Source organism: Equus asinus, chromosome 23 (assembly GCF_041296235.1).
Source record: "Equus asinus isolate D_3611 breed Donkey chromosome 23, EquAss-T2T_v2, whole genome shotgun sequence".
Classification (NCBI taxonomy): domain Eukaryota; kingdom Metazoa; phylum Chordata; class Mammalia; order Perissodactyla; family Equidae; genus Equus; species Equus asinus.
Genome location: NC_091812.1, coordinates 53,017,476 through 53,027,187, shown reverse-complemented (window position 1 = coordinate 53,027,187; position 9,712 = coordinate 53,017,476). Strand labels below are relative to the sequence as shown.

Genomic DNA, 9,712 nt, shown 5'->3' with positions numbered 1-9,712 from the left:
GCTCAACATAACAATACAACAAAATGAACAAAATTATATACATGTGTGTGTATATATGTATAGATATAGATATATGATACATATATATATATGTCTATTCTACAGCACCCCACATAGAAAAGATTATAATATTTGAAGATATTACATAGTCAAAGAAGGAAACACAACAGAAGTCCAAAATAGCCAAGTCTTTCTCCTGCTCCTAAACTGGTCCACAGAGAAATAGCAGCAGAGGAAGAAAGACAAAAGACAAAAATCTATTAAAATTTAAATATTACTAAGACCCTCCCCACCCACAAGTTATAGAGAAGCAAGCTAAAGCATTGGCTGTATCATCTGAGGCAAAGATTCAAGAAACCCTCCCAAATGACAGCCCTCCCTGCTACCTGAGCAATTCACAAACACACACACTTCGTGGTTAATTATCTCCAGTACATTACTGTGCAGGTTATAGCAACACCTCTCGATTTCTACCAACACTCGTAGACTTGAATGAAAAGGCCTCTGGTTGTCAGTTGGTAACATTAGAGTTCCCTGAAAGTTCATGAAACATGTCTGAGCTCTCTGTTTGACTACCTGGAAGGGCTGCCAATACCGTCATTCAATATGATGATGAGGATATTTTCCAGTCAGACAGTCAGACAGGATCAGATATTTGGAAGGAATTTGTGAAACTGGAAATTTGCTATTTACAATGACATTTATCACCATCAACTATGAGAGTTCCCGTTAATCAAAACACCATTGCAGTTCCATGCCCATTTTGTCCAGCTCCAACCCACAGTGTGCATAAGGGATGGTAGTCAGGAAGTGTTTAGCAGAAGGCTGGAGGCTGGAAACGCATTTAATCCCCTTCTCTCCACAGCTACCCATTGCCCAAAGAGGCTTTGCCCTGCCTGAAGCTGTCAACTTGTTCTTTTTGTGACGATAAAAGCTAAGAAACTGTCATATTCCAGTATTAGATCAATTCTTGCCAGAAAGGCCTATTGTTGCTTTTGGAGATGAGTCCCCGGGAAGGGGTAGGAGTTGTGCATGGAAGAGAAGCCTGTCTCCCACCTTTGATCACAGACCTGTCACACGTGGCCACCAGGGGTGCACGTTCCATAGGAGGGTTTCATTAGCCCCCAGGGTCAACGGGGTTCAGCCGATTCCTTTTACTTTTACTCTTTTTTTTTTCCTTTTCTTTTCCTTTTACTGATTCCTTTTCCTTTCAGTGCCTATTTCATCACTGAAACAGGGGCATTCCCTCAGGGACCAAAACTATTCATCAGGACACTCACAGAAACAAATCTGCCTACAAGAGTTTTGAAAAACTTAGAGCTGTCATTGAACTTTTGCTCTCTCCCTGTAGCTTTCCGCTACAGGGAGCGGAAACCTTGAGGCTAGAAAGCACAACAGAACCAGAGCACCCTGTGGATGGACAGTAAGGTGGAGGGCGTGAAGAGACTGTGTAAGGGAGGGAAGGGACTCCATAAGCAGGGCCGGGGAGGGGCCGGGAGGAAGAGCACAGGTACCAGGATCAGCCAACAAATACCACGTCTCTTTCTCGCTTCACTCTAGGAGGTGACTCCTTCTCTCAGATATTTACCCTTGCTACTGTTTGCTGTCTGAGCATAAATCACCTCTGACATAAGAACTGACGGTTTCCGTATGTTCCAGGACTCCTCTCAATCCCATGGAATTCCAGCTTTTTTTCATGCTAAAATAAAGTTTATATTTTTATTTTTACAGTTTTTTTAATTGAGTTCATAATAGTTTACATCATTGTGAAATTTCGGTTGTACTTTCTTTCTTGTCCGTCACCACATAAGTGCTCCCTTTCACCCCTGGGCTCACCCCCCACCCCCCTTCCCCTGGTAACCACTAAACTGTTTTCTTAGTCCATACATTTGTTTATATTCCACATATGAGTGAAGTCATAAGGTGTTTGTCTTTCTCAGTCTGGCTGATTTCACTTAGCATAATACCCTCCAGGTTCAACCATGCTGTTGCAAATGGGATGATTTTGTCTTTTTCCATGGCTGAGTAGTATTGCATTGCATATATGTACCATGTCTTCTTTATCCAATCATTTGTCAATGGGCGCTTGTATTGTTTCCATGTCTTGGCTATTGTGAATAGTGCTGCAATGAACAGAGGGGTACATATGTTACTTTGGATTGTTGATTTCAATTTGTTTTGGTAGATGCCCAGTAGTGGGATAGCTGGGTCATACGGTATTTCTATTTTTAGTTTTTTGAGGAATCTCCAAACTGTTTTCCATAGTGACTGCACCAGTTTGCATTCCCACCAGCTGTGTGTGAGCATTCAGGGAATTCCAGCTTTTGACAGGCATTTTCTGACAATTGATAGGACAGTCCCATGGGACTGAATAGACAAATACTATTTTGAGGTAGATTTATATAGAAAAAATAAAGATTTAGGTTTTAAGAATAAAAAACTCAAGAAGTTTTCCTTGATAAGAATTTAATAAATAAAATGCAAATTTAACGAAAAGAAAAGATGAACATGTTTTTTAAATTTTACTATAATGTAAGGGCAAATATCAGTTATATAAAAATACATAAATATGATAAGATGCAAGAATAAGTAAATAAACACAAATAATAAATAAATACATCAGGGCAGTCATCTCTTACAGGTACCACAGGATTTGAATATTTTTAACACATTCTTTCTTAATACTACTGACAAACTTTCAGCTGAATTAATTCAATAAATTCTGTGACTAAAGCAGAAGTAGGAGCCTTTCGAAATGAGCAAAACTATGTGCAAGGGTGACATGGCACAGTAGTCGAGAAGAATCTTTTCAAGGTGAGCCCAGGTCTCCATCCTTCATTCTTAACCTTTCTTGCAAGTCTGTTGATGAAGAGAAGGATCTCACGATTTCCATTCTGACAATCTCCCAGGCACAGTCACTGTAGTTCTTCTCTTTCAGGTAGAGATGGATCCCCCGGAAGTACCTCTTCACGGCCAGTGTAGGGCGCACAGTTCCCAGGACAGATTCTTCCTCTCCCATCTCCTGCTCCAAACAGGTGTCCAGGTCTTCCAGCTGCCGAAGGAGTCCAGTGCAGAGTTCGTCCAGGAGGGTCGTGTTCCAGGCAGCAGAGGAGCGCTCTGTGTGGAAGAGGTTGAAGGTCTGCTGGAGCATCTCGTGGAGGACAGACATGGCCTGGACCTTCTGGAACTGACTGCCATCCACCATGTCCTGGGGGAACCTGAAGTCTTTTCTGTCCTTCAGACAGATTATGGAGGAGATTCTGCTCATTTGGCCCAGAAGCACGAAGTTCTTCCTGCTAACCAGGATGTGGTTCTGAGGCAGGTCACAGCCCAGAGCTCCACCAGGGCCATAACTGATCACCACCAGGGCCGTCAATAGAGAGAGCAGGAGGGCCATGGGGAAAACGAGGGTGCTGCTGGCCTGGCTGAGCTGGGTGTCTCTGAACTTTGGACCCAAGGTTCTCTGATGACATTCATTCTAAGCATGGCCGTTAAATAGGGAACACCATAATTTTCATTTTCTAAACATTTCTCTACAGTTTTACTTCCTTTTTTGTTTTCATTTACATATTCTCCATGTGGTCTAAGAAGACGTCATCAATCCAAACTATTAGTTTTGCAATCGAAGTTTAATTTTCCCAGTAAACTTCAGATGTGCCAATCTGAATGGATACTCATCAATCAAATGAGAAAGGTCTTTGTCCTAAAGTCAGAGTGATGTAGATATATAAATACTCTCACACACACACGCGCACACACACACACACACTTTTTCATATGTAAGTATTGTCTTTTCTGTCTATGACACATTTTTAGCCCTGATTTTAGGCTCCATTTTGCTCTCCTCACTTTACATAGGAGGGCAGGCTCTCTCAGCCCCAATGGTGTCTGTATTTGTTGAGGGATTTACCAGACCACCTTTGGCAATTAAGTTCTTTAGAACCAAGGATTGGATTTCATTTACTGTTTGATTCACAGCAGAGGCTGATGATTATGAGTGAATGAACTTCTCAGATGTAGCTCTTCCTTCTAGAACTTATTCATGCAGATCCATGTGGTTATGCTTCCCTGGGGCCAAAGTCAGGACTAACATAGACATTCTCCTTTCTTTGCACTATTTTCTTGCTGGAGGCCTATGCTGCCCCTCAGGCTGTACCAAAGCCCCCTGCTGGAGTCCCAGTTCTTTTCAGGAGCTTTTTCTTTCACACCATTTGGGTGTGGATATTTGAATCCAAGATAATTTATTTTCCGAGCACTGCCTCAATCACAAGGTACACATCACATCTAGGACCACCCTCTCCTCCAGAGTGACAGAGGCCTCTTCCTGAACTTTCATGGACTCATGAACTGAGGGCAGGCTCACCACATCCTAAGGACTTCAGCATTTCTTTTCTGTGGAGCGGCCTGTTTCTGTGTTGGCAAAATAATTACTCTTTCAGGACCCCTGCTTTGCTCAGAGAGCTTTTGTGTGAAGGATCATAGTTCTCAGTGGTGACTGTTACCACACAAAGGGCACAATCTGCTCACCAGAAGACAAAAGACAATCGTCAAGAGGCAAGATGGTGGCAGAGAAAGGGCATTTTATTACAGCTTTCTAGTAAGAGGGAAGATGGCTGACTAATGTCCAAAAGAACCGTCTTAAAGGGGGCACAGAATCTTGAAGCAGTTATATGGGCCAGTGGGCTCTAGTAAAGGAGGTTAGGAATGTTGACCCTCTGGTATTACAGACTGGGAGTCACCACACCAGATCTTTCCGTTTTCATTGATGATGGCTTTCAGCATAGATTCTCTGTTTGGGGGTGATCACATTCCTAAGGAACTCAAAAGAACACAGTTATTATCTTATCACAGCTGGGAGGTATGTGCACAAGCAGGGATCATAAAATCTACCAAACAGGTGAATCTCCTAGAGGGTGCAAATACAACTAGGTTAGTTATTCAGAGGTTATTCAAAGTTACAGGATGGTCTCTTTTCTACAATATGGCTTCCCTTAGGTCAGCATTGTGTTGAGCTGGTTTCAATTCCCTCTTTTTGTTTTTTGTCCCTCTATCTTGAGGGACATAGTGTTGATGAGGGGCATAGGTTGTTCCATCTCATTAAACCAGTCTCTTCGTAAGATGGTGATACAGGTGGGCTTCCAAAGTTAGGCGTATATTGGGTAAGTAAGTAATCAAGTATTTAATATGTATTTCTAGAGAGACAAAAGGAAAAGAAGGTTAATGGTGGGAGCAGATGATAAACCAGTTTCTGAGCCCAGGGGGTAGCCAGTCAAGAAGATTCTAGATGTCAGGGCCAAAGCATCTTTTGCAGTTTGAAATGTCCCTGATGATGTCACTAGGCATTCAAGTTCTTTTTGAGGGGCTTACACAGCAACAGACATGAATCTCTCGTAAGTTTATATCAAGTCCTCCAGCTTCAGTTTGCAAGGCTTCAGGGGAAAAGGCAGGTTCAGTTCTTAATGATTCCAAGTGAAAATAATGGGAAAACATTGAAATTGTTAGTTTGGAGATTTGTAGCCAGACATTTCAAGAGACTAGAAGAATTTAGGATCCAGTTCAGTAAACAGATACAAACAAAAACCTCAAAGGCAATTAACAGAACTAGAATCTAATATCCATGAATATGTATCATAGTTTCTACTGAAACATAATTTTTCTCTCTAAAACCACCCTCATTTTTACCAAAGATAGCCAATTAAGGCTTATTAATTTGCAAAATAAGCCTCATTTCAATAAAACTTAATTCAAGTATTTACATAAGTACAGCAAGAATAGCCATTGATCACATAGGCTCTTTTAAATCTGCTTTGCTGGAACTTTTTATGAGGAATCTCAGGTTGAACTTTAAAGGCCTCTCTCAGCCAGAAAAGCCAAACCAAAGATTTGTCATCAGGCTTCACCTGCAATACCTTAGATTTGGGTGAATTCCTCTCTTCTCTTGAGGTTCCCCAAAGTATTTCAAGGTTCCAGGAACCTGCCAGATAAGTGACCTTCCTTACTTACCCAGGTTGCTGGAATCCTTGCAAACAAGGTACCAGGCCAATATTTCCAAGTGGCTTTATTCCAGGAAGTTAACCTTTATTCCTCAAAAGCTGTCTTGTCATATCTGAGTCTGTATGTTTCTCTCAAATATGACATCCCTGTCAAAGCCTTGGTTATATAAACAATGTTTCCAAATGTGTCCTGTTATAAGGAGAAGAGATTCTTATTGAACTTATGGAAATAACTATATTGCCATGAAAATAACCATACTCACTCACTAAGTGTTTCTAAATTCTGGAGGGGTCAGGTAGGGAGAAAAAGGTAAATGTTTCAATTCTACTCACAAAGGTATAATTTCACCAAATTGCTATAAGTCATAGTTAGCATAAGAGAAAAAGGAAAGAGATTTCCTTAAATCTGAGAAAGCAAAGCAAAATGTCAAAAAAATCAACGTTTCAAAGAAAAGTCATAAAAACTTATAATCTTCCTCATCAGTTCAAACAGTCCTGTATAATCAACTCTTGATCTTAATCTTCTGTTGGCAGATTTATGAGGTTATCAGTTTCTCTGTGAGAGTTCTGTAATTTCTCACCCAGTTTGGTTTTATGACCTGAAAGTTTATTAGAAACCTGTACCTTAGAGTAAGTGACAGAATCCTTCCCATGAATTTCTCTGAAGATGAAACATATTTTGCAAAATCATCAGAGTAAAACAATAACTGTCTGTAAACAACAAAAGACCCCAAAATGGCAATTGACAAAGAAACTTGTCTATTTCTGTGACATAAAACACTTCAAGATAATAACTAGAATTGTGAGAGTGATGTCAGCATCATAGCAGAGTGAGGTCTTCCCTTGGACTCCCCCCTGTAAGATGCAACCAAAAGGTCATTCATGCACCAACAAAGGACATATACACATCAAAAAAGATGTCTGAGAGACCCACCCAGCCATATGCCTGAAGATGGTGCTGGGGCTGGATCCTCTGGAGGAGGTGGAAGCTGATCCACAGGAGAATCATGGGGAGAGGTGGGCTGTGGCAACAGAAAGTGTGCAGGTGAAAAGGGCACCCTGTCCATGCCCTGTATTCCAACCCCAGAAGTGTCCAGAGCAGAGTGTGGTGAGCATGATAGTGGTGGGAGGGAAAGGGTGCAGGCACTCCAGCCCCATGTTTGACCAGAGCAAGGTACAGACAGCTTGCTGGTGGTGGTGGGAAAAGTGAGCAACCCCAGAGTCGTCCAGAGTGTGGTACAGAGACTGTGGCAGCCACAGAGGGGAAAGTGCACAACTGAGAGAGGTGCCCTGGTACTCCAGCCTCAGAATTATCTGGAGTATGGTGCAGAGAGCTTGGCAGTGGTGGCAGAGAAAGGAAAAGTGCACAGTCCTGCAATCACCCAGATCTCTGTACAGAGAGACAAGCAGGGGCTGGGGGAAGTGCTGGGAAAGGAGAGTACCCCTCCCCCAGCCCAGAGCTCCAGATCTGCCATTCATCAGTTGCTCAAAGAGAAAAGCAGTCAGTGACTGGAGCTGAGGAGCCTCTGCTCATGCCAGATCCAGAATACACAGCATCTGATCCCCATCCTGTGGCAGTACATGGCAGCTGTGACCCGATAAGAACACCACAAGGAAGCAAAAATCTACCTCATCAAGCAGTATGAGTAGGTTTATTAAAGCTCCAGACAAGAAGGAAAGTGACAAGTACCTAGAAACCTACCCTGAAGGAACAGAAATCCATAACCTAAATGACAAAGAATTCAAAACAGCTATCATAAAAAAACTGGATGAGTTACAAGAAAACACAGAAAGATAAATTAATGAATTCAGGAGCTTTTTCACAAAGGAGATTGAAACCATAAAGAAAAAGTAATCAGAATTGTTAGAGATGAAAACCACAATGGATGAAATAAAGAAAAATATGGATTCCCTAAACAACAGAGGAGACGATATGGAGGAGAGAATCAGGCAGTTAGAGGATAGTACTATAGAAATGCTTCAGAGGGAGGAGAAGAGAAAACTAAGACTGAAGAGAAATGAAAATCTCTCAAAGAAATATCTGACTCAATCAATGCAACATAAGGATTATAGGTATTCCAGACGGGAAAGAGAAGGAGAATGGAGCAGAAAGCTTGTTCAAATAAATAATAGCTGAGAACTTCCCAAACCTGGGAAGGGAGCTGGAAATCCATGTGAAAGAAGCCTCCAGATCTCCTAACTTTGTCGATGTAAAAAGACCCACTCCAAGGTACATAGTAGTGAAGTTGGCAAAAGTCAAGGACAAAGAAAATATACTAAGGGCAGCAAGGCAGGAGAAAATAACTTACAAAGTAACCCCTATCAGGCTTTCAGTGGATTTCCCAGCAGAAACCTTACAGGCTAGGAGAGAGTGGAATGATATATTCAAAATCATGGAAGACAAAAACTTTCAGCCAAGAATACTCTATCCAGCTAAAATCTCCTTCAGATATAATAGAGAAATAAAAACTTTCCCAGACAAACAAAACCTAAGGGAGTCATTGCCACAAGACCCCCCCCCCATAAGAAATCCTCAAGAAGGCCCTCATACTCCCCCCAAAAAAACTGGGAAAAGGGCTACAAAGCCCTGAGCAAGGAGATGAATAGGTAGTCAATAATCAGAAAATGGCAGCTCTCTATCAGATCAGGTTAGTAAACATGGAACTTTAACATCAAGGATAAAGAAAAGGAATACACCAAAACAAAACTGATCTCATCTTTTTAACCTCAAACTCACAACACAAGATGGAAAAAGATACGAAAAAAATAACTTAGAAGGGAAAGAGGAAAAGGATGGAATCAGTATAGTCTAAGGAAATAAGAGGCTATCAGAAAATGGACTATCTCAACTATGAGATTTTTTTATATGAACATAAGGGTAACCAGTAAACAAATAATTAGAACAGAGACATTTACAATAAACAAGGAGAAAATGAAGAAAACCAACAGAGAAAACTATCCAATCAAATTGGTAGTATGAAATACATGGGACAAGAAATAAAGGAAATGCAGAAGAACTGGGAAATGTGCAATAAAATGGCAATAGTAAGACCTCATATATCAATAATCACTCTAAATGTAAATGGATTGAATTCTCCAATCAAAAGACACAGAGTGGGGGCCAGCCCTGTGTCTGAGTGATTAAATTCACGTGCTTTGTTTTGGTGGCCCAGGGTTTCACCAGTTCAGATCCTGGGAGTGGACATGGCACCACTTATGTGGCTGCACTGAGGCAGCATCCCACATGCCACAACTAGAAAGACTCACAACTAAAAATGCACAACTGTGTACCAGGGGCTTTGGGGAGAAAAAGGAAAAATAAAATCTTTAAGACACAGAGTGGTGGGATGGATTAAAGAAAAAGACCCAACAATATTCTGCTTCCAGGAAACACATCTCAACTGTAGAAACAAACATAGGCTCAGAGTGAAGGGATGGAAGACAATACTCCAAGCTCATGGCAAACAAAAAAAAGCAGGTGTTGCCATACTTATATCAGACAAAGTAGATTTCAAGATAAAACTGGTAAAGAGAAACATAAAAGGGTAGTATATAATGATAAAAGGGACACTCCACCAAGAAGATATAACACTTATAAACATGTGTGCACCCAACACAGGAGCACCAAAGGACATAAAGCAACTATTAACAAACCTAAAAGGAGATATCAATGACAACACAGTAACATTACGTGACCTCAACACCCCACTTATATCAAT

General features: G+C 41.2%; 1 protein-coding gene across 1 annotated transcript; it reads right to left on the bottom strand.

Annotated features, from left to right (window-relative positions):
• Positions 1–2,809: 2,809 nt before the first annotated feature.
• On the bottom strand, positions 2,810–3,397 carry LOC106824783 (interferon omega-2-like). Its single transcript, XM_070495804.1, has one exon. The coding sequence runs from the start codon at positions 3,395–3,397 to the stop codon at positions 2,810–2,812; it is 588 nt and encodes a 195-aa protein (XP_070351905.1).
• Positions 3,398–9,712: the final 6,315 nt, after the last annotated feature.

What these genes read in the sequence shown, in the direction of transcription:
- LOC106824783 (XM_070495804.1), bottom strand. Translation starts at nt 3,397, where the DNA reads ATGGCCCTCCTGCTCTCTCTATTGACGGCCCTGGTGGTGATCAGTTAT.